This window comes from Chrysemys picta, chromosome 1 (genome assembly GCF_011386835.1).
Source record: "Chrysemys picta bellii isolate R12L10 chromosome 1, ASM1138683v2, whole genome shotgun sequence".
Lineage (NCBI taxonomy): Eukaryota > Metazoa > Chordata > Testudines > Emydidae > Chrysemys > Chrysemys picta.
In genome coordinates, this window is record NC_088791.1 from 39,897,431 (window position 1) to 39,925,333 (window position 27,903).

At 43.6% G+C, this 27,903-nt stretch overlaps 1 protein-coding gene across 2 annotated transcripts in view; it reads right to left on the minus strand.

The window, feature by feature from the left end:
- Window positions 1-27,550, minus strand: part of MAPK12 (mitogen-activated protein kinase 12) — a 77,058-nt gene extending 49,508 nt beyond the window's left edge. The window contains exons 1-3 of one of the 2 annotated variants that reach the window (XM_065555199.1): window positions 27,057-27,550; window positions 25,367-25,496; window positions 313-371 (exon numbers count right to left, since the gene is read on the minus strand). In XM_065555199.1, coding sequence (XP_065411271.1) covers window positions 313-371; window positions 25,367-25,496; window positions 27,057-27,172 — 305 coding nt within the window. In that variant the 5' untranslated portion in view covers window positions 27,173-27,550. The remainder of the gene's footprint in view (window positions 1-312; window positions 372-25,366; window positions 25,497-27,056) is intronic. The other variant, XM_065555201.1, reaches the window with a different exon arrangement.
- Window positions 27,551-27,903: the final 353 nt, after the last annotated feature.

Below are 27,903 nucleotides of genomic sequence, written 5' to 3' on the forward strand. Positions count from 1 at the left end.
GATTCTGATCCCAGGTATAATAGAGGAAACATACTACAATCTACTGAAGGTAATGGGTTTACTCTAGATGTACATCAGAATTTGGCCCTTTGTTTCTCTGATATGAAATCAATACGTTAAGCCTAGGATTTTCAAAGGTGCCTAAGGGAGGGATGTACCAATTCCCATGGCGTTCCAATGGCAGGTAGGCACCTAACTCTCTTACAATCCTTTGAAATTTTATAGATATGCACATAATACTTACATTAAAGTGAAATTCAGAAATAAACCATAATCTAATGCCTACGATTTCCCATAGAATCAAAAACTTACAAATCATTAAATTTCTCCAGTGTTACATCTGGTGTGAACACATCCAATATTCCAATAACCTAAAAACAGGAGAGAGAAAAAACAGAAATATATGGATTAAGATTTTATCAAAACAAAATCCCCAAGCCACATAATAAATGAAGAAATATAGTGGAGAACATTACCAAAATGAGACATTAGTTACAAACATAAAGATGAGAAGTAGCTTGCCTATAGCAAAACACAGAACTTCTAGTGTAAAACAGGTCTGTCACCCATTATCCATCAATTTTCACCTCCATCACTAGGTCTGCTTGACCTAAGGATAAACAAGCTTTAAATATACAGTTTTTTTATATATAAGCAAGGTTGAGTGATAATTATATAAAACAGCCGATAAAACCTCTCATCCTGAAGGATTCCAAAGTGTTTTACAAACAAACTAAAACTTTGCCACACTGTACACACAGGAATAGTCCATCATTGTTATTCAGTCACCTCTGGGGAAAAGTGAGCCAACTGTGGGTCAATGCATAGTAACACTAAACAATTTAGGATAGCAAATAAAATGAATTTTCCAAATTCATCTGCAGGGAAATTTTGGTAGGCAGAATCTAATTCCCAGAATGGAATTTAGTCAGGACCCTGGGACTAAACTTGTTTATTCCTGTGAAAAGGGCTAATTGGCCTTAAGTGACCACAAGTCATCAAGAATGCAACTGGGAATTTAACAGCTCTATATCTTGGATTCTCCTTAACAATACTGTGTGTCTTAACAAAACTGTAATAAAATGTATAAAATAAACATGTCTTTCCCTGATTTTCCACTAGTAAATCCTTCAGTGGAATGAGACCAGTTGGCTGGATATACTTACAATCACTGCCAATACTCCACTCAAGTAAATTAACCATCAGTAAATTAAATATTGGAAAAATACAATAATCAGGACTAGCAGCTTATCATGCTTTGTAGCATTGCTACGAAATTAAGGATCAACATTAGAAACTATTTTAAAACCTGCTTTGAGAAATGCCAAATTGCCTCTTTCCTTCCAGTACTTAAGAGGTATTACCAAAGATCTTTAAAAAACAAAACAGGAAGTACAGCGAAGAAGGGGTGAAATAAATAAAGATAAGGAATAGGATTTGTTTCATTTAAATTTTTAAATATAAAAAAAGTCTTCTCTCCCCTTCAAAAATCCCTTACACACAAACTGTCACCTTTTTCAATTATTTCAAAAGTTTACAGGAGGAGTTCTTAAAGTTAGCCTGGACGCAATCAAAATACTATGGTGATGAGTGCAGTAGAAACCCCTACATATTAAATACCCCGATACAAAAGCTTTATCTCTGCATCCATGCTGAATCTTTGGAAGCTCTACTAAGCATGTCATTTTCCTGGAGTTTGTAATATAGTCTTTTTGAAGCCATTAAAAGAACAATACAAAAATGAAAGAATCATCCCACTAAACATTAATAAGACCCATTACTAGACCATCAAAAATAAAGTAAAAGGAGGATGTATGTATTCAAAACCATGCTCTAAAGTGCCGATTTTTCAGATTTCTACAGCAGATTTTTATAAATATCCACCATAGAAACTTTTCACTCATGATGCAGAAAGTGACACCAAAGCTGAATCATGGAATTCTAATGGCTAGTTAAAACTGTGCATGTACACTTTTCTAAAGCTGCACCTTGCTGAATCTAAATTTCAAAAATTCTTAAAATATATATAGATAGCATCTAAAGAGTTTGTCATTAGAAATGGAAAGTTAGTATTTGAACTTCAACCTGGTCCATCAAGTGCTTTCTCTTCCCATTAAAACCCCCTACTTCCTGTGAAGAAGTGATCCTTGTCCTCTAACCAATAAGCTTTCTGTGTCCTCATTTATCCGAACTGTTGTCCTATGTCTTGTCTATCTTAGATTGTAAGCTACATGATGGTGACAGCAGGCTTCAGCAGGAACAGTAATTGATACCGCAGAAGATGAGGCAATGTATGGATGCTGCACCACATGGATTTGCAACCAGTATCCTTAAGGCAAACAAAGCATGGGAACCTGTATTATGCTCCTGTTCTTGTTGTGAAACATGGGAAGCTGGAAAAGGTGTTTCAACAGAAAATACCAGCCAAAAATCGCTCATTAAAATTCCCCTTCATCTCCCAATAAAGTCAGTGGGAGTATATTAGTTACGTGGACTATCCTGTTCGTTAAAAGCAGGATTTGTCTTGAGAGGCAAAGAACTGAGCTCGTACTTTTCAGGTAAACTGGCAAACTAATTGAGACAAGCTTGTCATCTGTCTTTGTTGTTGCAAATCCTCTGAATTGAAAAGACAAGGGAAAGAGCAGCAACTCCATTCTAAACATCTTGAAGGAAATTTCAAAAGACCAATGTAGAGAGCAAAATAGGAACTGAACACAGAATATTTTTATAAACGTACACTGGATGGTAGTCCCTCTTAGTCATACCCATTTGATTCGATAAACTAGTTTCTTCTTTTTCATAATGGATTTTCTAAAGCAACATCATTGAAACTGACATGGATAAGTCAGACTAAGAATAATTAATCATTTATAAATATCAAAGAGAGAACTCTGTTTCCTTCTCATCAGTGACCTTTATTTAACAGCTGTGTTTCAGAGTGTTTTTCCCAAACTAGAATATAGTTATTAATATTTCCATTTATGTCACAGCTTACTACAGATACAAAATAAAATAAATACTCTAAGGAAGATGTAATTTCAGTGACTAATGGAAATATAAGAAAAATGACTGGATAGTATGTTGGAAATATTCTTCTCCATAATACCCTGCAAAAACATTTGCTACCATGGAATGCCATCCCTCTATTAAATATAAGGTACTTAAACATAATGACTGACATAAAGACCAGTTTGGATAGTAAAGCACAAATGACACATGGGCTTATTTCTTTTATAACTTGGTATGTATAAAATAAAACAGAAAATACCTTGAAGTTATCAACAATGATATAGAGGCCAGGTCACTGATACAGAGCTATATGGAAGACTCAGTAAGCTGGGGACAAGCAAATAACATGCGTTTTAATACAGCTACATGTAATGTACACATTTAGGAGAAAAGAATGTAGGCCACACTTAGAAGATGGAGGACTCTATTCTGGGAAGCAATGGCACTGGAACTGGGAAAGGGAGCAGTGGGCAATGCCCCCCCTCACACACACACTTTTAAAAGTGGGAGGGCCATACCCCCCACTTTTTAACAAAAAAACCCACCATGAGTTTGGTTCCCCAGAGGCAATCCATGCCTGCCCATAGTGGGCACAGTCAGGGCAGTGGCTTCAGCAGATGTTACTGAGCAGGCTCAGTCCATCTGAGCCTGCTTAGTACAAGCCAAGCACTAAATCTTTGCGGGCATGTGACCCTGCATCCCGCCCCGCACTTCTACAAAGGTGCCAGTGCCCTTACTGGGAAGTGGTGACTGAAAAAGATTTGGGGTCATGGTTGATAATCAGCTGAACATGAGCTCCCAGTGCAAAGCTGTGGCCAAAAGGGCTAATGCTATCTTTGGATGCATAAACAGAAGAATCTCAAGTAGGAGCACAGACGTTATTTTACCTCCTTCTTTGGCACTGGTGCAACCCTGCTGAAATACTGTGTCCAGTTCTGGTATCCACAATTCAAGAAGGATGTTAATAAATTGGAGAGGGCTCAGAGAAGAGCCAAAAGAATGATTACAGGATTAGAACATGTGCCTTATAACGATAGACTCAGGGAGCTCAATCTATTTAACTTAAGAAAGAGACGGTTAAAGGGTGACTTCAATCTAGTAGACAAGGTATAACAAAATCCAATGGCCGGAAGTTGAAGCTAGACAAATTTAGACTGGAAATAAGGAGTAAATGTTTTACAATGAGGATAATTAACCACTGGGACAATTTACCAAGGGTTATGGTGGAGTCTCCATCACTGACAATTTTTAAAATCGAGATTGTTTTTAAATATATGCTATAGTTCAAAAGGAATTATTTTGAGAAGTTCTATAGCTTTGATCACAATGGGCCCTTCTGGCCTTGGAATCTATGAAAAAACATTCTTCAATTATATTTTGATTGCTTCCAATGAAGTGGGTTCTATCCCACGAAAGCTTATACCCAAATAAATGTGTTTGTCTCTAAGGTGCCACAAGGATTCCTCGTTGTCTTCACCAGTGTGTTACCCGAAACTGGGCCAGCTAGTAAGCTTAGGTAGGACTAATGACAAAGAGTCTGGCAGAAAGCAGCATGTTTATTATACTGATAGCTAAGCTCAAAAGAAAGCGGGTGGGGCTACACTCACACTCGCATAATCATGCTCCCAGGACAGGCACAGCACTGGAGATGTCAGGATCTTTCAAGGTAAGTGTCCCAGAGCACAGCGATGGATGGTGCGATGAAGGTAAGTCTTCCCGAGGCACGATGAAATGCAACACGGCAAACCACTGGCCAGGCGGTCCGGGCGAAGGGCCTTCATGGGAGGTACAATCTTGTAAGTGCACTCCCGAGCACATGGCTCCTTCCCCTTTTATGGACCTGCTCCTCATGGCCTGCGACTAGAGATGACTTGGCCACATCTGGTTGGTCACACTCCACCTCGGGCAGTATCCATGCATTTGGTGTGTGATCACTGCCTAATCAGAGTCCCAGACACCTTGTCTACCTTGGAGCTCTTCTGATCTTCCAGCTGCTCAAGCAGCCCATTCATCCCACAAGCATTCCAGGAGGGAGGGAGAGGAGGAAAGCCACTTCACAGGTATTCAAAGAGGGAGAGGAGACAAAGGGGGGGGGGGTGTAACAGACCTTTTGAACATACAGGTTATACAGAGCATACAGATCACCGCTGCTCCTACAACACAGTGCACTTGCTATTTATTATTAGAGATGCAAGTTCTGTGGACAAGGAATGCTACTATGAGATACCACTGGAAAAGGTCTATGTCTATGTGAGACACTAGCAGTGATGCTCTCCTCCAGTGTCTCACTTTTAGTAATCAGTTTTTAAGATGAGATTTCTGGCATGGAATAGCATAATGAGGTGTGTACGCCATCAACCCATAGTCACCTGAGTGATTGATTATTTTATCCTGTGTTCATTGTTTCCTTGTAAACTCAGTGAAAGCCCCTCCACCATCCCTTTAAAGACAAATCCAAAGTGGAGTGAATGGTATGGGGGAAAAAAAATCAAACTCAGATTTTCTTGTTCAATATTAGTGTCTTGTGTAGCCCTGCACCCCACCCCGTTCTCCTTCTCCGATAGAGCAGGAGGAGCTACTTTGAGGATAAAGTAGTAGCATGACTTATCTTGAAAATCTGGAGTGCAAGGTAACAAAGAGAATAGCAATAAAATTCAATTGCTGTCAGGAATTGTTAGTAGCAGCTTGCAACACCATGTTTAAGAATATTTCCAGAAGAACAGATTCTGAAAGAAGGTCTATGGATAGAGAAGACAAGACAGTCAACACTAAGTTGTTAAAAGAATTGATTCGCTATCAGCCATTTAGATGAGATCAAAGATGTGGGACATTTTTCAGTGTCCATTGGCTCAACACCGAATGTGTCACATGTAGATCAGCTGACTGTTATCTTGCGTTATGTGCTACCCAGAGACCAGTTGAGTGTTTCATGACCTTCATAAACATCACTAGCCACATCGGGGAGAAACTTGCCCTGCACTAGCCACATCGGGGAGAAATTTGATTTCCTCACCATATGGGATTGACATCAGCCTTTGTTTTGGCCAAAGTGATGACAATGCAAGTAATATGAGTGGCAAATATTCAGGGATGCAGGCAAGGATAAAAGAGCGCAATGCTTTGGTTGATTACATACCACGTGCTGCACACTCACTCAACCTTGTTGGCCAGTCTGCCATGGATTGTTGTGTTGAAGCAGTTTCTTTTTTTGGATTTGTCCAAGAATTGTATAATTTTTTCTCTGCATCAACCAGTCGTTGGATGATTCTCAGAGATTCACTACCAAAGGGATGCCCAGTGCCCAAATCACTCTCAGAGATGTGATGGAGTGCCAACGCTGAAGCTGTGAATGCAGTTTTTCTGGGATACCCCAACATCCTTGAAGTGCTAGAGAACAAAAATCAGCAACAAGAAAAGATGTGAAGATCCTGAGTGATGCAATGCACACTTCGGAAACTGCTATTTTGTCTGCGGTCTGGAATGATATACTTCAGCCATTCAGCAGATGCAGTCAAAGCTTGCAAAGTGTTGAAATTAATCTTTCCACTGCTGTAAACCTAATGTGGAGTCTTGGAACTGTTCTTCAACAAATGAAGGATAGTTCTGCTGAGTATGAAATTCAGGGGGCTGCAAGGACTGCTAACCATGAGTATAAGTCAGCCAAACGCCGCAAAAGACAGAAGACATGCAATGATGCAACTGCCCACTCATTCAGTGACAAGGAGACCTTCAGAGTTAATACCTTCATCACAATCATTGACAAACTGAAGAGTTCACTAGAACATCAGATCGAGGCTTACAAAAATATTGACAAAACCTTTAGTGTACAGAAATTTTTCGCCTAACATGTCAAGTTCTGAAGTCAGTGAAGGTGTCAGAAGTACCCGGACTATCTCCCAGTAGATTTTACTAAAGAATTTCTTCAATTTGTTGAATTCACATCACTCTCAGATATAGAGAGAAAAGATGACAAAAGCAAATCTATTTGGATGTAGCAAGTTATCACTGAATCCAATGTGATAGAATGTTTCCCAATTGTTGAAACTGCATTACAGCTGTATTTGTCACTAATGATCATTAACTGTAGTGGAGAATGTTCCTTCTCTCTTCTAACAAGGATCAAAAATGTCCTCCACTCCACCATGACTCAAGAGCATCCCAGTGCTTTGTCCCTCTTGAGCATTGAGAATGAAATTGTCAGGCATTGAATGACGATGACATCATTCATGTCTTTGCCACAGCTAAAGCTAGGGGAAAACAATTATTTGTTTGAAGAATGGAGTGTAGTGAGAGTAGGATAAATGTATTAACTTTCCATAAATAAATAAATATGTAAATATGTATGTAGATAAATGTTTGATGACTTCATAATTTTTTGCAATATATAATACATACTTAGGCACTTCCCTCCCATTAGCCTTAGGCCCCTCATAACTTTAATCCAGCCCTTTGTGGAGCCCACAGCAAGGTCACCCAGTGGTGTGTCCAGTCAGGAGCTGTTCTTTCCTCCAGGGGTGTCTAGACAATCTCAGCAGTCGCACTCTGGCAAGCAAGACGCAGGAGAGGAAACCCTTGGTAAGTGGTTTTGCTTTGTGAAGTGCGGAGGTGTACTGAGAGCATAGAAATGTACAAGGCTGGCCATGTTACTATGTGTTCAACATTTCCCCATGCAGCTAAGCAGTATGGTGAAAGAGGATGTTGATGCACATGGAGATTTCATGGGAATCCTCCTGAAAAATCTCTAGGAAACTTTCCTGGAGGTACTCGGCAATCCTCTGCTGAAGGTTCCTTGGCAGAGCTGCTTTGTCCCTTTCCTGAGCCATTCTGCAATTACTTGCACAGGGACCAAAGCAGCACACAGGTGAGCAGCACATGGACTAGGGCATGTAGTAGATGCACCCTTGCTTCCCTACTTAACCTCAGGAGTGAGATATCTGGTACAACCACGTGCACATGTCGAAAAGGATGGAAAAATTTTAAATATTGTCCCTAGTTGACTGCACTGCATCCCTTTCATATTGCTTTTCTCCCCATATAAAATGCACCTCGCCCCTGGGTAAACTCACCATGCATGTGTGCATGTCAAGGGTCAGTGAAAAAGTAATTGGTATGTTATTAGAGGTGTATTTTACTATTCTTGAACCGCTCCTTACTGCTATCTAAGTTTCCTGTGTAAGGCATTAAGGGGTACATTAGATCTCCAGGATCACTACGGGCATTTCAACATCCCTTACTGTAATCTTCTGGTCTGGAAAGAAAGCCCCCACTTGCAGCTTTCTGTACAGGCTGGTGTTCCTGAAGATACGTGTGTCATGCACCTTTCTGGACCACCCTGCATTAATGTCAGTAAAACGCCTGCAGTGATCCACAAGCACTTGCAACACCATGGAGAAGAAGTACCCCTTCCTATTGATGTACTCCATCGCAAGGTGGTCCAGTGCCAAAATTGGAATATGCATGCCATCTATTGCCCCTCAACAGTTAGGGAAACCCATTTCTGCAAAGCCATCCACTATTTCTCGCACTTTGCCAAGAGTCTTGATCCTTCACAACAGGATGCAATTAATGGCCCTGATACTTGCGTTAACACAGCCCCAACAGTTGACTTCCCGACTCCAAAGTGATTTGCAACCGACCTGTAGCAGTCTGGTGTTATCCAGCTTCCACATTGCAATTGCCATTGTTTCTCCACCAAGAGGACAGCTCTCATTTGAGTGTCCCTGCACTGCAGGACTGGGGTGAGCTCAGCACACAGTTCCAGGAAGGTGGCTTTCCTCATCCGAAAGTTATGCAGCCACTGCTCATCATCCCAGACCTGCACAATGATGCAATTCCACCACTCAGTGCTAGTTTTCCAAGTCCAAAAATGATGTTCCACCATGTTCAGCTGTTCTGTGAATGCCAAAAGTAATCGAATGTTGCTCCTATCGATGTCAGACAGCCCTTCATGCAACTATGAATCCCACTGAGTTCAGAACTTCACGATTAACTGTACTGCCATTCACAATGTGCTACTGCCTGCTAGCAGAGCATCGAAGAGCAGTGTGACATCCATTCTTTCAAGGTGTCGCAGTGCACAACTCAGCGCGGCAGCCCCTCCTGCTGGTCTCTCAGGGAATTAGCTCGTCCAGCGTCCAGAGCACCCTCTGCAGGCCGGTGTTCTGCTGCCACTGGCCTCCATGTCCCTCCCAGGAACCGGTGCCCCTTGTCTTTGGGGTGCAGCCTGCTGGCAATATCCCTATAGTCTCAGGGTCTCCCCACCCAGGGGAACCCCCAACCCTCTATACCGACCTTGCCTCAGTCATGGGCTACTGCCAGTCACCATCTAGCCCCCGCTCACTGGGACAGACTGCAGTGTAAAAGCCACTCATCATAGGCAAGGGGGGTTTGGACCTGCTGCCTCTGCCTACCCGGGGGCTGCCCCCTGCAACTTCAGTACCTAATTGGCCTTCTACTAGGCCGCAGCCTGGGGGGGTTCCAGGCCGGAGCTCCCCAGCTCCCTTGGCCTTTCCCCAGCCCTGCTCCACTCCAGGTACCTTCTCTCAGCTCCCTGCAGCCAGGTCCCTCCCGCTCAAAGCTAGAGAGAGTCTGTCTCTGGCTTCTGGCCCCAGCCCTCTTATAGGGCCAATGGTGGCCTGATTGGGGCATGGCCCAGCTGCAGCTGCTTCCCCAATCAGCTAAGTAGCTGCTTTCTCCCAGCCAGTCCTCCCAGGGCTGCTTTAAGCCCTTCAGGGCAGGAATGGGGTAATCACCCCGCTACACAAGGGATGTTGAAAAGTTCCACAAACCAAAGACAGAAGCACATGGAATGCTGGGATGGAAAGCAATGCATCATGGGACACTGAGCCCAGACCCATGATGCGCTGTGATCCATTCTGCCTTCCCGCAAGACCTCGCGCCAAGTGGAGAGCTGAACTGTGGGATAGCTACCCACAGTAGATTGCTCTCACTGTCGATGCTATTGCTCCAAGTGTAGACGCACTATGCCAACCGAGGGAGACAGTGTGAACATGCAACAACAATTTTCTGTTAGCGCTTTTTGATCGTCGACAAAACTTGCGGCAAAAAAACTCTGCCAGCGTAGACATGGCCTTAGTCACTAGGGGATAATGTGTCTCAGTGAAAGCCCATTTGGATGGGGGGAGTTGTCACCGCATCCTGTTTAGCTGGTGATGCAATGCAAAGCTCAGTTATTTAGCTCTGCGCAATACTAGGATTTTCAATGGGAAACCATCAGAGGCAAATGCAAACAATCAAAACCACTTAAAAGTAAGAAACAAACAAGACAGTGGTTCGCCCTGTCTGTGAGTAGAAGGTTGTTTTCAGTGTGACACAGAGGACGGAGAAGCACTATGGATCCATTCACTGAGGGAACCCTTTTATGGAGAGGGGGATGTTTCCATGAACATTTAGATCCACGTTCTTGGGAAACTGGTCAGCTTTGCAACAGTTTGAATTTGCGGGGGCGGGGGGGGGGGGGGGGGCGACCTACTTTATTAAAGAGAAAAGGTAACCATTAATAAGAATAGACCCAGGTTTGCATTTTGGATTGAAACCATTTGTTTCCATCACTTTCTCTCATTTCTAGCAAAAACACGAGGAGTCCTTGTGGCACCTTAGAGACTAACAAATTTATGCCCAAATAAATGTGTTAGTCTCTAAAGTGCCACAAGGACTCCTCATTGTTTTTGCTGATGCAGACTAACATGGCTACCACTCTGTAACCTCTCATTTCTAGTTAAATCTTTACCCGTTCTTAAATAAACTTATTTTTGTTTTATTGTAAGTGCTCACAAGTGCTATGTGGTTTACAGGAGCGGTGGTTTAAGGTACATTGCTCCTTTGGGGGCAGCAGATCTGGGATTTCTTCGAGTAGCCAGTGTTAAGGGCTGGATATCACACACACATATATATATATATATATAGAGGGGGGGGGGGGGAATGATTCAAAGGGACTCGGGTGCATCTGTAGTTAACTTGTAAGGCGAAGACAGGGCTGGCATAGCCCAGAGGTGAGTGCCTAAGTGGTTGACAGGCTGGTGGTATTAGATGAGCTGACACCCAACCAGGCACAGGCAAGTCTCCCTCACACTGGAGGCAGGGGATAACAAGGTGACTCACAATTTTGGGTGCCCCAAGGACCATCACAGCCATTCTCTTTAAAATACAATGTTTGCTAGTTTGGGAATCCAGAGGCATCAGAGTCAATTTGACAGACCTAATTGGGCAGCACTTCCATTAGCATGAGCCAACAGAGAGTTTAATTTACATTTTTGTATTTATTTTTATGTAGTACCATCAAGCTGCCTGCAATTATTTATTTAATTATTTTTAAAGATAAAGCTAAAATTAAGGTAAATTACATCAAGATTAAAAAAATTGAGTAGATTCTCTCTCCTGAATTTTACCATTTGTGGCTACATAGTTTCAACATGTTCCTTAGCTTAAGTAACTGTTACAAAGAACGTTGGAGCCTACCTTTAATTATTATGGTTTATCTATCAGCATCCATCAGCATTTATGTACTGAACATTTGTATGTAGCATTATAGAGGTACGTAGTGCTTTATGTAGTAAAAATATGGGGGTAAAATTCTGGCTCCACTGAAGTCAATGGCAAAACTCCCACTGACTTCAATGAACCCAGGCTTCCACCCATGGTCCCTGCCCTAGCTTACAATTTAAGGGACTGATTCTGCAAATGCTTACTACTGAGCAGCATAGTACCATGAACAGTCTCAGTGGGTGCTCTAGAGAGTGCTTTCAAGTTCAGATCATAGATTAGAGAAAACATTATATGACACAAGAAGATTCCAGGAGAATGAGGAGGGAGAAACATGCAGAATAAAGGTTACTTATTTTCACAAGACACATTCTGTTAATTCTTTTTAAAATTGTTATAGTATTCATTTAGAAGACATGAGAGAGAAAAATCACGGCCTATTTAAAGGATGTAAAAAGTTGAAATGTTGGGACGTTGGGTGGGTTTCAGAATCTGAGTCACAACTTCAAGATGTTGTCTATACCGAGCCCCATTTGCCCAAGTCTGTCAGCCCTGGCTGGGAGGCTTGCTCCAACATACTGTTGTAGACATACCTAGTGAGGTCCCTATTCAGGAAAACATCCCTAACTGAGGAAAGCACTTAGCATATGTTTAACTATAAGTATGTGCTTAGGTCCCATTTTAACATGCTTAAGTGCCTACCTGTATCAGGACACATAAGAAAGCAAGGGAAACCTGCGGCCAAAGACAGACTAACATCTAAATTTGGCCCAACTGATGAAAAAATAGCCTCAAATCTGCAGATATGTTTCCATGGCAATTGTGGGACAGATCAGTTGAATTCTTCAATGCTCTCATAATCCATTACTGCCTGTGGTGAAGGAGGGTGAGGGAACCAGGACTGCTCTCTGAAACTGCAAATTCGTTTTTCCCGAAGAGATTTGTGCTTCAGCATGCCTCTTTTTTTATAGGTAGGAATCCTTCTGAGCATACCTAGGCTGTGATGTTATTACAATATGAGTGTATATTCCATTTATCAGAAATAGTTGCAAACTTCACTGAGGGTGCAGACATCTTTGGGCCCAATTCCTTATAATCCCTAAAAATGACCACACAGTAGGGAAAACTTTAAAAGTTTGTGCAGTTTCTAGCAGTATTCTCCATTACATCTCTCACAAATGGCTACTATCTGTCTGAGAACATTTCTAAAATATCTGTAGCCATATATGCATATTTCTGATCAAATACAACTTTCAAACAGTTGATGAAATACAGTGTACCACAAAAACTTATATGCATTTTTTTTTTTTTTGCATGCAAAAGTGGCAATATGAATAGCACAAGCAGGGCTGGCCGGCTCCAGTGTTTTTGCCGCCCCAAGCGGTGAGGGGGGGAGGAAAAAAAGCCACGATTTGTGGCAGAGCTGCCGCCGCTTCATTCTTCAGTGGCAATTCGGCGGCAGGTCCTTCCCTCTGAGAGGGACTGAGGGACCCGCTGCCGAATTGCCACCGAAGAGCAGGAGATGCCGCCCCTTTCCGTTGGCCGCCCCAAGCATCTGCTTGCTGCGCTGGTGCCGGGCCTGAGCACAAGATTGAAGGGATTGGGAATTTGTCAGCTGAATTCTGCTTTCCCTGCAGTCTACATCTACAAAGAGGGCTGTTCATTAAGTTTAACTACCTCTTTGGGTACTTAATGAAACCCTGTTTTGAAACAGTTTTATTACTACTACTATTCAAAGAAGAGTGAATTAAGCCCTAAGGGCAGGTCTACGCTTAAAATGCTGCTGCTGCAGCACAGCTGCACCACTATAGTGCTTCAGCGAAGATGCTACTACACTGACAGGAGAGCTGCTCCAGTCGGTTTAGTTAATCCACCTCCTCAAGAGGCAGTAGCTATGGCAACAGGAGAAGCTCTCCCGTCAACATAACACTGTCTACACCAGGGATTAGTCGATATAACTGTATCGCTCAGGGATGTAGATTTTTCATACCCCTGAGTGATGTAGTTTATACATTTACATCAGTATGTGTAGACTTGGCCTAAGTCTACTCTGGATAAAAGTATCTAATTGTATGTCAAGTGTTAGCTATTAACACTGACACCTTGGTTCCAATGTTCGACTTCACTGGCGTGCCAGAACCAATCTGAGAGCTTGTCAAGGCTGCTTCCCCACTTTGAACTTTAGGGTACAAATGTGGGGGCCTGCATGAAAACTTCTAAGCTTAACTACCAGCTTAGATCTGGTCCGCTGCCAACATCCCAAAGCAAGTTCCCTTCCCTGGGTAGCCTTGAGAGACCTTCACCAATTCCCTGGTGAATACAGATCCAAACCCCTTGGATTTTAAAACAAGGAGAAATTAACCATCCCCCTCCTTTCTCCCACCAACTCCTGGTGAATCAAGATCCAACTCCCTTGGATCTAAAAACAAGGAAAAATCAATCAGGTTCTTAAAAAGAAGGCTTTTAATTAAAGAAAAAGGTAAAAATCCTCTCTGTAAAATCAGGATGGAAAAATAACTTTACAGGGTAATCAAACTTAAAGAGCTCAGAGGACCCCCCTCTAGCCTTAGGTTCAAAGTACAGCAAACAGAGATAAACACTCTAGCAAAAGGTACATTTACAAGTTGAGAAAACAAAGATAAACTAACACTCCTTGCCTGGCTGTTTACTTACAAGTTGGAAATATGAGAGACTTGTTCAGAAAGATTTGGAGAACCTGGATTGATGTCTGGTCCCTCTCAGTCCCAAGAGCGAACGACTTCCCAAACAAAGAGCACAAACAAAAGCCTTCCCCCCACCAAGATTTGAAAGTATCTTGTCCCCTTATTGGTCCTTTGGGTCAGATGCCAGCCAGGTTACCTGAGCTTCTTAACCCTTTACAGGGAAAAGGATTTTGGAGTCTCTGGCCAGGAGGGATTTTATAGTACTGTACACAGGACAGCTGTTACCCTTCCCTTTATAGTTATGACAGAGCTACAAACGCTTAGCTCTCTTGGAGTGCTGTTGCCCTATGACTTCACAAAGCAGGCTGGGGAACAGCTCTATCTTGGCTGCCTCTCCAAACTCTCCTCCTCCTCCTTTCTTGCACTCTCCTACCGTGACTAGAGTCATTGATATACTGACTCTGCCTTGCATTATGGCTTGATGAACAATGAACACTGTTTTTTATATTTTATTTAATATGAACTAATAAAATTATAATCAAATGAAAAAAGTTATACCACCATCATTTCAGCACTGTAGAATTACTATAGGATTTCTGATGTAGATTTTGTTATATCCTCTGTTATTTTTGTCTGATAGGGAGTTTTTATTTCCAAGATTGTCCATACTTCTGTTTCTAGTGAACTTTGTGTTTTACATATATATTTGAAGATGGTCTGGATAAATTTCAAGCCAGATTTGTTCATCAAACTTCATTGTTTGCCAACCATGTTATCAGTATGGCACGATGTTGCAGTATGATCTGCGTGGGTGAACCCTTGCACCCCTGCAGAGCCCCAGTGACTCTAACAGGACTCCACACACACAAGAATCCACCCAGATCAGACTGCAGGACTCAAGGATGTAAATTACATTTTTAAAAGTATCTGAATAGATAAAACAACGTAACTGGATAAAGACTTCAGTGGTTTCTTTGAGCAGATATATAATCCCTTTTTTGAATGTCAAATTATGCTTTTTTGCAATATGCTGATTGTCTTCTGTATACTAGATTTTAACTGTAAGAGCAACCCCGCTTTTCTTTATTCCCCACTATTATATATTCTTTATTAAAGTGGCAGGGCTTTAATGTTGGCTGTGTAGAAATACCCCTAGACTAATAAATACTTTATTACAAGCACTGTTTCTGTTTGAATTATACTGATATATTTTAGAACAAATATATATTCTGTGTTTCAATATGGTTTCATTTACTGAAGCAGTCTTATCTGAGGAATGATTCCACAAGGGGTATATCAGGGGTTCTCAAACTGCGGGTTGGGACCCCTCAGGGGGTCACAAGGTTATTACATGGGGGATTGTGAGCTGTCAGCCTCCACCACAAACCCTGCTTTGCCTCCAGCATTTATAATGGTGTTAAATATAAATTAAAAATACTTTTTTAATATATGGGGGAGGGGTCACACTCAGAGGCTTGCTATGTGAAAGGGGTTACTGGTACAAAAGTTTGAGAACCACTAGTGTATATAAAGGAAAGTTTTCTGAAGTTAGATGCAGCGTATCACCTGCCGTCTCAGAGCTTGCTTACGTTAATACATAATGTAGGGCACATTTCATGTTGTAAGTGTCTCATAGTGTAGGTGTTATGCATGGGCAAAACAGTGAAGCTGAGTGACTTTGGCACTCATACTGCAAATGTAAGAACATTCTTATACTATAGGAGTTATCCCTGCTGTGGAGTGTGCATTAATTGCAGATCACACAGTTTATTTCCTGCAGGGTTAGTTTCATTTTGGGCATATTTATATCTCACATCACATCATTTATCTCTCACATCACAGGGTCTCTGCATTCATATAGTGTTCTAAGTACACCCCCATCCTTTTTCCTCTTTAAACTACCTTGCCACCAGGCCTGTCCTCCAGCCACCTTTCTTCCTGAATGGGTCTCTCTTCAGTGGCTGTCCATTCCACTCCACCAAAGAAAAGGATCACTGCTGATGGATAGAGAACTCCCTTCTCGCTCCTCCACATAATCCTGACAGGCTGAGCACTCTGCCCTTTTAAGAGTCCCCACATAATTCCATCCCCCCATTTTATAAAAGAATGAATAACTAACAGGGCACACCCTGTGCCCCTCTGGTTCAGGTTTTCTCCCTCTCTTCTTCAGGCTGGTGCTCGTTATTTATGATCAAGTCCCCTCCCCCAGTTTCTAACTATATACAGGCTTTTAACAACAGCTTGGCCTACCACAAGCCTGGCCAGCAACAGACTAGGAGACTCCCACCTCCCTCTGAGCCTGACCTTTGCCTCCTGCTCTCACTTCCTCACAGCCTTATAGCTCCTGCTAATGAGGCTGGCAGGTGTAGTCAGTTACCAGGCAAGCATCAGGCTATCTACCCATCCCCAATCCAATCCCCCTTATTGCAGCTGGAGTAGCAGGAGCTGATTAAGGCCTCTCTAACAGCACCCAGCCACAATAACCAAGAAGAAAAAGTAGCAGAACAATCAGAAGAAAACTTCCTTACCCAGTCATAGATTCCTGAGAGCTGAAGGAGATGATGCTCCTTGTAAAATAAAAGCACATCAGGACTCATGTGACTACTGGATGCTGACTTGTGTGGTGAGGAAGTAACACTCCAGCAACATGACCAAGAGATGATGTCAGCATGCCTACAGACTCTCAAGTCAGGCTTGAGTAGCTCCATTCTTTTCTCTGAGAGGTCTCAGAAAGTAATATTTGCTTTCTCATCTGCCCTGAGGGCTCTTTTCTGTGATGTACTGCAGGGTTCTATTCTGTCACTCATCCTGTTCAGTGTGTATATAGGGCCAGTAGGGCAGATAGAAAGAAGGTGTGGGTTGCAGTGACATCAGTATGCCGATGACCCTCAACTCTACATCTCTGTTTGACTGGATCAAGTTTGTGCAATTGATTTGCTTTCCTAGTGTCTAGCTTGGGGCTTGGATGATAGCTAGTTAGCTGAAGGTTGGTCCAGAAAGGAAAATTGGTAGGTTGTCAAAAACCAACAAAGGAAGTGACAGAAGTGATATGTCACTGCACAGAAAATTTTCCAGCCTTTTGTTACTGAAGTTCATGACTTGGGGATTCTGTTCGATCCTTGGCTATTCTGAATACACAGACAGCAGAGGTAGCCAAGAATGCTTTTTTCCATCTGTTCTTTAGCAAAAAAGCTATGAATGTGTCTTTTGAATGTGATCTCTCACACTCGTATGCCTTTGTCACTTCCAGCCTACATTACTGCATTGCACTCTACTGGAGTCTACACCTGATGTAGGTGAAATTTTAGCTGATGCCAAAAGTGGCTGCCCAATTACATAGCAGTATTCCTTGCAGGGAGTCTATGCTCCAAAAACTGCAGACTTTCATTACACTTCCTGTTGCAATCCAAGATGCATGTTTTGATATATAACTTCCTTCCTGCTTTGGGTTTTATGTATCTTAGAAACTGCCACTCTTCCCATGTTTTAACTGGCAGTTGAGATCAGCCAAGATGTTTGAGCTGACAGTCCCAAGATTTGTTCAGCTGGGGACAGGGAGTTTCTCAGCAAAGGGCACTTTACTCTGGAACAAATTCCTCCCTTGATCTGACATAACCTGAAATTATTTGCATTCGGGACATGTTGGAAAGCTTATCTATTATTCAGGCATTTTGGGTAGATGAATGGGTGGACAGGGGAACATCAGTTTAGGTGGGATGGGGGCTATTTTAGCTTTGACACTGCCTCAGGATGAATTATTTTGTAAAATGCATTTTAAATTGTTCATGGATTTAGAGTTTGCTGATAGGCGCACTGTATAAGACTAAACAAACAGCCCTACAATAAAAGCAGTTTGCAAAACACAGAGTTCCGTTTGTTTAATATTATCTATCTAAAAACTGGAGGGCTGTAGCTTTCTCAGAAAAATATATGGCGATTGTGAGCTGATTTGGTGTCTAATACACAACTGAATTCTCTCCAAAAGTCAGGAAAAAGTAAAATATTTCTTATATTATAAAACATACATTGCTTTTTGGACCTGGGAATATACTAGAGAATGATCAGTAAATCAAACAATGAATAGGAGAATAGTATAGAGTTTCTTCTAAATAAATATTGAATCTGAATCTCCAAATGCAGTGTTCCAAGGAAGAGAAAACAGCTGTAGCACATGAACCAATTCAAAACTTTTAAATATTATAGGTCACTTATCAAGGGGTTCAGACCAAAAATATGTTCTGAATTTATATTTGGAAGGGTTGGGTTAAGGATGTCCTCTAGATTTTATCAATAGGATATTTTTAAAACATTTCACTCCATTGCTGAGAAATCAAAATAAAGTATTTTGACAATAGACACTGTTTTCGAGCATCATAAAATCCCCCCTCAATATTCTGTACTCCCACTGGTGGCTTTGCAACAGCCATTAACTAACAAATATCCCCAGAAGGACACCAAGATGGATATAATATCTGTCACTATACAAATTGTTATTAAATGAAAACAGGCATGTTAATGCCAGCTCCATTCAGTGTGCAAAACAAAAACCAAAATCATTTGTCAAATGGAAGTAACAAAGGCCCTGATCTTGCAAGTACTTGCACATATTTAACTTTATGCTCCATTGATCTCAGTGCAATGATTCATGGGTGGAGAGGTAAGCTGTAGCGGTGCCTGCTCCCGGCCCCTTCACAAACTCAGTCAGAGACTGCTCCAAAGTAAATGCACCAGTGCTCTTTTATTGTTCGTGCCTGTCCCCATCCCTTCTATTTACATATCTTACAGACCAATACCCTAGGAGACCGCTAGCGTCTCCTGCCAGCAGGGCTCTAGAGCTCCTTGCTCCTCCCTTTCCTGTCTCTTCCCTTCTGCTTCCTCCCAGCCAGCTTTATGTAGCAGGCTGGCCACTCAGGCCCGCAGATGCATCCCCTCAGGTGATTAGGGCATGGCCTCCCCAGCCAGTCCTAACTAATCCCCCTTTTAAGCGGAGCTGGGCTAACAGGGGCCTGGGTTAGATATCCTAGCCAGCACCCTGTTACATAAGCAAACACGTGTTTGCAGGATCAGGTCCGAAGTTGGTACATTAAAATATTTGTATCCTTCTGGGTATTACAAACAACTTTTTCTTTTCCGTTCAGATTTAAACTTATAATGTAGAGGGTTTTAAAGGTCACAATTATAGATTTAAAGTCAAGTTCAAAAGAAAAAAAAAACTGCTAAAAAATCCTCCCATTGGTAAACAGCCTGTTTTTCTGTATGGGCTGATGCCTTGACCTCCACAATATCCTCCATCAGCTTATACCCAGAACTTTTCAAATTAAAGGTAAACTCGAAAGATTAAAAAAAGATGGACACTACTGCTACTAGTTTAAGTGGTTCGTTTTGTAATTCGGATACAAATGGAACAGAATCTCCCAAATTCTCACTTCTCTGCTCCACAAACACAACAACCCTCACACACAAAACCTCTGTGGTCTCACATCACTTCTCCACATGAATTCAGCAGTAGAGGGCTGAAGTGAAGTCTCTCATTACCAAGACTTTGTTGCCTTCAAAAAATCTTCTATAGCAGTGGTTCTCAAACTTTTTTTTCCGCAGACCACTTGAAAATTGCTGAGAGTCTCGGTGGACCACTTAATGATCTTTTCAAATGTTGTTTGTACCGTTAGCTAACTATTGTAAAGCGCTTTGGATAAAAGTGCTATATAAAAAACCCTTAATAATAAATAACGCTTTTTTGTTCTACAAATAAAAGCACACAACTCATATTTAAATATCAGTAGTCTTACCTTTCTAATGCAATGGATGTGCCCTCTCTCCCCTGCTGCAGCAGCCCCCAAGCTGGGGCTGGGAAGGAGGGCCGTCTCCCCAGCAGCCACAGCCCTGGAGCTGAGGAAATTCGCCTCTCTGTGGCCACTGCAGCTCTGCACATCCCAAATTCCTCCCCACCCACTCTTCTCACCCCACTGCCCCCTCCTACCAACCCCCACTTCCCCCCACCTCACCTTACAAGTGCATCTTCTCCAGGGTCCAGGCACCTAATTTGTGGATCCATGCCTGCACGGCTCCACTAATTAGGAGGGTGGCTCTTCATTCTTTTGTGTGCGGCCGCCCAGGTGTGCACCTTAGAGGGAACTATCCGCGGACCACCTGAATGGAACTCGCAGACCACAGTTTGAGAACCTCTGTTCTATAGTACATTTAATAGTGTACTGTTATTTCAAAGCCACCAACATGCACAAAGATCTAGAGTACATAAAAGAAGATGGTATGCCCGCATCCAGAGATTTATGATGTGGGACTGTGTCTTGAAAATGCTTAAACATCTACTGATATGAGCAGCTCCACCTGTGATGACATTCCAGTTAAATTCAGTAAGACAACTCACATATTTGCAGGATTGTTCCCTAGGTGACTGATCCTACAACTCTTACTCATGTGAGCAGTCCCACTGAAGTCAATAGGAATGCTCCAATAAGGATTACTCATGTGAGTAAGGCATTCTAGAATATTGATGTAGTTGCTTCCAAATGTGCTGATGCACTGTTGTGACATAGTAGTGGATACAGTAAGCATACCACAATGAAAGTTCAAAGAATTATTGCAAGGATTTTTTGACATAATACATCATACCCTAAGACATATTCTTCTATCATTCTGAATATGCCATCAAGTGAAATGATTACAGCTGAAAACAGCCATATATATTCAACAGAACATAAGATCTTTCATTTTACTAGCTACTTGACATATTCCATCACAATGGCTTCACAAATGAAAAAAAATCATTGCAATACTTCTATAGCATATTGTCAATAATAGACAAATACTTTTCATAAGAATTCCATATTAAATGCTTAACTACTGCATAAGACACTTTCTAAGAAAAAACATTATACATAGTAGAAAATTGGATATAATTTTAACTCTGATGGCATTCCAGAATCTATAAATCATTTACATCTTGAGGGTGAAAAAAGCAAATTGAAGAAGACTGCGTACTAGCAGATTAATCCAATATTGCAGCAGTGTCCCGAGCATAAAATGCAGCAGCAGCACTGTTAACCTTGGCATGCAGTGCTAATAGATTGCCTATTATATACTGCCTACTCTAGATGTCATTGGCTAGGTGCTATTATAGATAAGACAAATATTAGTAATATTCACCTCTGTCCTGTTCCAACATCATCTTATTTTGGAAACCAGCACTGCAACTCTATTCATGTTTTATAACAATTGTATTTATAGTAGAACCAGGAAAGGACTACCCACTATATCTTTCCCATTAATGTCTTTTGGAACTTGTTCTTAAATAACTGCAGCTAAGGTACTTTGAGCCCCCTTACTTTATAGCCTATTCCACTGACTAACTGCTGTTACCAGAAGTTCATTCAAATGCAGGAAGGCCTCTCAAAATACTCATTGTCACTTCAGCTCTGTGGCAGGGTTGTCCAAAGAAGAGGGAATTGTTGGGGCACAGTGGCGGTGGGTCCAGTGCATGTTTCTGCAGAGGAACCATTGGGGTGGCTTGGAGTAGGGGGCCTCTGGATCCATACATATTCAGTGGCTGGGAAACCTCAGAGGGACCGTGTTGCAGGTCCAGCTATCCCTGGCTGGGAAGAGTGGTTGATTTCTAGCCCCCTCAATCCCCACTAATTCTCAGCACAGATACCACTTACTCAGGCTTTGTTCTAGGAGGCTTGGGATGAACTCTTCCTTAATACCTAGCCTAAACTTTTCCTCCCATAGCTCCAAGTCATCGCTCCTTGATTTCCCTTCTGAGACCTTAAATTACTTGTTTCCTTCATATATGGTGATTCTTAAGCCTTTTATGGATTGAGATCACATCCCCAGAGTCTGCTCTCTTCTAGAGTCTTTAATTATCAAGTAAGCACATGGAAGAGTTCAAGATTACTATCCCCAAGGGCATATACAGCACAAAGACAGCAGCTGAAAAACGCTAGCCAAGTGAAGAACAGATTACTTTGAGAAATTGGGGGAAAAAATCACCCAGCTCTGATGGACACATGGTAACTGCAGGAGTCCATCATCTCATAAGTGTTCAGTCAGAGTGCTTTGTGAATGTTCCAAATGTAGTAAAAAGGCCTACGTGATGTACAAACATTAACTGAACAGCACTTTGAACATATAAAATGCTAGCTACTAATGGCAGAACACAATTACTTTAGGGGTGCAGTGAGTGAAATGAATTGACCATAAATTATAAAAGGAGGCTTAAGGCTAAAATGCCTGAGGGACAGACGCTAGTGGGTTTGTAAGTCTAAAGTACAGTCTGCTTCATCTAGACAGGGAACCAAGGTGTTTCACAGATTAGTTTTAAAACTGAACTCAGACAGTGTTGGTGCTGTGTTCTAAGTGTCAATGCCATCATTTTAAATGACAAGGATTGGCTATTCCAAGCCATTAGCCGCCCTTGCCCCCCACTCTCCCTCCTGCACAAGCTCTTGCTCTTTTCAAGCAACTGCTCCTCTCAGATTAAAAGCATGGTCTGATCTCCCACATCCTCAAATGTTTTGCCAGTTGACCCACCCTCCCTCTCTTTCTAATGTCTCCATCTCCTCCCTTCCTTCCCTCTAAACCCATGGAACATGCCATTTGTAGCCATTACGCTGATCCTCCATCTTGGGCCCCTTCCAGTCTGGCTTCAACCCCTTCACTCTATCAACCTTTCTCTCACCCAAGTCTCTATAACTTCTTCCTGGCTACATTTAAGGCCCTGGCCTCCACCTGTTCTCCTTGACCTTTCTGCCACTTTAGGTACTGTTGATCATGCTCTCCTTGAAACCTTTGCCACTGTCCTTTCCTGGTTCTCCTATTACCTCTCCAATCACTCTTTCAATATCTCTTTTGTGGTTCCTCCCCTCCCAACTGGAGCCCCACAGGGCTCTGTCCTAGACTGTATACACCCCCTCTTTAGGGGATATCTTCAATTAACGTCTGTATCTCAATGACTCACAAATTAACCTCTCCACTACTGACCTGTCTTCCCTTCCTATATCTAATCCTACAACTTAGCCTCTCTCTCTGTGAGAACTTTTTCTGGTATTCCAGCCATCAACTTGAATTTAACATAGTTAAAACTGAATCTGAGATTTCCTCTGAACCCCTTTCCACTGCTCACTATTCTCTCCCACTGTTGACAATATTTACTATCCTTCCTGTCCATCTGACATGTACTCTGGGAGTCATCTTTGACTCCTCCCTCACCTCCCATCTTGATTACTGCAGCCTCATCCTCTTCCACTTCCCTGACACATACTTTCCTCCAATCCACAGCAAACACAGCTGTTACAACCTTCCTCTTCTACTACATTGATGTATCACCTCCTACCTTCTCATTTTCTTTGAATCACCCTCTGGTTTCCCTCTTCCACTGACTACATCCAATTCAAGCTTTTCCTTTTAGGTAAAATTTTCAAGAAGCACCTAAATGACATTTTCAAAAGTGACTTAGGGCTTGTTTACACTTGAAACACTATAGTGGTGCAAGTGTGCATGGCAGCTGCACCACTGTAGCGCTTCAGTGTAGACACACACTATAGCAACGGGAAGGGTTCTCCCATTAGTCCAGATAATCCACCTCCCCAAGAGGCAGTAGCGAGGTCGACGTAATGCTGTCTACACAGGCGCCAACTTTCCTTGGCGCTGGTGGGTGCTTGCATCTCCAGCCCCGCCCTGACTCCGTCCCCTCCCTGCCCCTATTGGATCCATCCCCAAATCCCCGCCTTGGCCCCTTCCCCAAGCGCGCCATGTTCCTCCTCCTCCCCCCTCCCTCCCAGCGCTTGCCACACAAAACAGCTATTTTGCAGCGCAAGCGCTGGGAGAGAGGGGGGAGAAGCAGGACTTGGCGGCGCACTCAGGGGCAGAGGCGGAGGTGAGCTAGGGCCCAGGGGACAGGTCAGGGAGCAGGTGGTGGGTGCAGAGCACCCACCAATTTTTCCTTGTGGGTGCTCCAGCCCCGGAGCACCCACGGAGTTGTCGCCTATGGCTGTCTATACTGGGGGTTAGTCATCTTAACTACATCACTCAGGCATGTAGATTTTTCACACTCCTGAGCGACGTAGCTAGGTCAAATTAACTTTTGAGTGTAGACCTGACCTCAGGCATTTAGGAGCCTAAATCTCATTGAAAATCAGTAGGACTAAGGCTCTTAAGTTTCTTAAGCATTTTTGAAAATGCTACCCTAAAGGCTTGTCTACACTTACATTTTATAGCGCTCTAACTTGCTGGCTCAGGGGTGTGAAAAATCACGTCTCTGAGCGCAGCAAGTTTCAGCGCTTTAAAGCGCTAGTGTGGACAGGCTCCGAGCGCTGGGAACCGTGCTCCCATTGCTCGGAGCTGTTCTCCTCGTGGAGGTGGACTACCAGGAGCGCTGCTCGCGAGCGACCACACTCACACTTCAAAGCGCTGCTGCGGCAGCACTTTGAAGTTTCTAGTGTAGACGTAACCTTAATCTTCATGGCTCTTCACAATTCTACCTCTCCCTAGATACTCATCTCTTATCACTTTCCTCCATCCCGTATGTCCACCAATAATGCCAGCCTTGACTGCTGCTCCTCACAAAACCATTTTACTCTCTTCCAAATCACCCCGAGTTAATCCTCAAAGCTACTCACATATCCCTCCACTCCAACAAGCCTTCCATCGCTGGAGACAGGCATATTCACAGCATAAGTTACAATGTATATATGGGTATATTTATTGATTTGTTTATATTACAGTAGTGCCCCAAATGTGCTAGGCTTTGCATAGACACACAGAAAAATCCTATCCCTCCTAGTTTACAATCTTCAGGATAGCCACAAACAACGGAGTGGCCACAAAGGAGGGAAAGACAAGTGTTACAAATGTATGATCATGCAGACAGTTGAAGTTATAGTCACTTTTTGATGGCTCCTCTCTGATGGCACATACACACACCCCTATCATCAGATTTTGTATGCTGACCCACTGATGGCTTTGCTCTTTTTATCAGAACTTTTGGTAATATATGGCTAAAAATCTCTGTTACAGCTAAATTACTGATGATATTGTGCAACATATCTACCTTGGCAAATTATGGGCATAGTGGAGGCAGGGGGGCAGTGGATCAGGCTGTGTGCATGGTGGCGTGTACGCATTTTGTTGTGCAAGCTGCAGACTTGAGGGGATATGCTAATGACTAAACTCACATTTTCATGCTTCATGTGTTTCAGGAGGCGCAGTTCCCGGTAGGCTCGTTTGGCAAAGAGTTCGGACTGAAATGGGCGGTACAGTTTCTTGATAGCCACTTTGGTGCCATTTCTTCCATCGATAGCTGAGCTTTAAGAGAACAAGAATAGAGTTTGTGAGTGAGGATTGGAGTGATGCTGCAAGTCCTGCCACCCAAGATGCAGTGAACAATAGGTTAGAGGACTCCTGGTGTGTGGCTGTGCTCTGCCATGTGACAGAGGCAAAGTCACATAACCTCTGGGCTGGTCTACACTGGGGGGGCGGGGAGGGAATTCGATGTAAGATACGCAACTTCAGCTACGGTAATAGCGTAGCTGAAGTTGACGTATCTTATTTTGACTTACCTCAGGTCCTCACGGCGCGGGATCGACGGCCGTGGCTCTCCCGTCAACTCCGCTACCGCCGCTCGCCCTGGTGGAGTTCTGAAGTCGATGGGAGCACGTTCAGGGATCGATATATCACGATATATCGATCCCCAAAAGATCGATTACTACCCGCCGATTCGGCGGGTAGTTTGGACGTACCCTCTCTGTGCCTTTGTTTATCCTGCTGTAAAGTGAGGATAATAACGCCCTAAGTACTACCTCATCAGGGTATTGAGAATCTAGCATGCTCCCAGAGCCTTTGATGAAAAGAAGCTAGTATTAGAAAACTGTAAATGGGAACATTTAGGCAGGAAAAAGAGAGATGTCTTAATTCCACTATATTTTATTGGACTACGAAAGGATTTTTGGTAAAAGGTAGAAAGAGGGGAAATTAAAAATTGGCTACAAAATAGACCATTTCCCTTAGCCAAGTCAGATGAGCCACAGCAGAGGTCTATAAAGTAATGGATGGCACGGAGGTCAATCAGCTCTCATACTGTAATAAACAGTGGAACATTTTTATGAAGTAGAAATGCAAAAGGATAATAGGGAAATGCAGTTTTACAGGACCCTGTAACTGTGGAACTCACTGCCACAGGACACCACAGAGGGCAAGACTTTTAGAGTGGTTGGGAAAGCACTTGGGCATTTCTATGGATGGGAACATGCAAAGTTACCGTAGACAGGAGAAGAAAAACGGAAGGGACAGAAACCCTTGCTGGCACTTGAAGAAGAGCTCCCCCTAGAGGCAGATTATTGTAGAACTGTCCGCTCTGGGCTTTTCTTGCAACTTCGTAGCAGCAAGCCCCCGGGCTAGCTGGGCAAATGGGCGTGGAGTCCCGGGCAGAACAGGAAACGGGGCGGGACGCACCTGGGCTGGGAAGAGCCAGTACCTTCCCCCCACGCAGGAGCGGGCCGGGCCGGGCCGATGTCACAAACTGCTGCCCGTCTGCATTAGCTGCAATTACACCGGCACCGAGGAGAGCGCGGGCCGGGCCGGGCCGGGCCGGGGCAGCCAAAACAAAAAGTTGGAAGGAATTAAAGCGAAAGTGGCCGCGGAACCGGCGGGTGTCCCCGCGAGCCAGGGAGCCGAGCCGCCTCCCCAGGGACCTGCCTGCCGCGCCAGGGCGAGCAAAGTCCCTGGCTGTGAAGGGGGCCGCCAGCCCGGCTCCCGCGGCCGGGGTGCGCAGGCAGTGGGCAGCCCTCGTCTAGTCGGGGCGCCCCGCCCGGCCAGGGGGTGTCTTGGGGAGGGGAGACCCACCCTCTTCCCCCCTGCCTCACTTACCAGACAGCGCCGTAGGCTCCGGAGCCCACCGGCTGCAGGTCCCGGTAGCGCTCCCGCACCTCCCATAAGGTTTTCGTGATTTCCTGCCGGTAAAAGCCTTTCTTGGCGGAGGACATGGTGACTCAGCCCCCTGTCGGCGCCTTCCAACAAAGAGCCCTGAGGAGCAGAGAGAGGGGAGCTGCGGCGGCTGGGCTGCTGCGAGGGGCTGGGCTTGGAAGCGCTCCCGGTGTGTGTGTGTGTGTCCCTCTCTTAGCGGAGATTGAATGTGGCTCCTGCTTTCTCTTCCCCCCCCTCTCCCCGCATGCCCTCTCAGAGGAGAGGAGGTCCTGCTGGAGCCACTGTGAATGAACCCCTTCCCCCCCTCTCCCCCATCTGGGGGCTGCCTGCTTTGTGACAGATAAATAACTCTCCTGTGTGTGGCTGCTGCCTGGTGGCAAGGCTGGGCCCAGGGGCTAGGGAGGAGCTGCTCGGCTTTCTCAAACCAACTAGAAACTGGCCTTTTTGTTTGAGATCACGTGGTGAGATATCCCTACACTCACACCCCTTCCCTTCCAAAAAGCCACTTCTAGCCTGTTTCTGTGAAATCTGCTGTATTTGAAGGCAACCTTCTAGATATGTGAGATTCCCTCTCTGAAAAGTTCTTTTAAAAGAAAAGTGTGTGTGTGTGGGGAGGGGATAGCTGAATCACACACTCTTGTTTAAATAGATTGTGCTTGGACATGCAAGCAACAAGACAAGGAAGAAGGCAAGGTTTGCACTCTGCATTACAGACAAGGTCCCTACCAAGAGGGGTTTAGGCACCAGCCAGTCCTGCAAACTGTGACCTACTGACTAATCCATTTAGTTT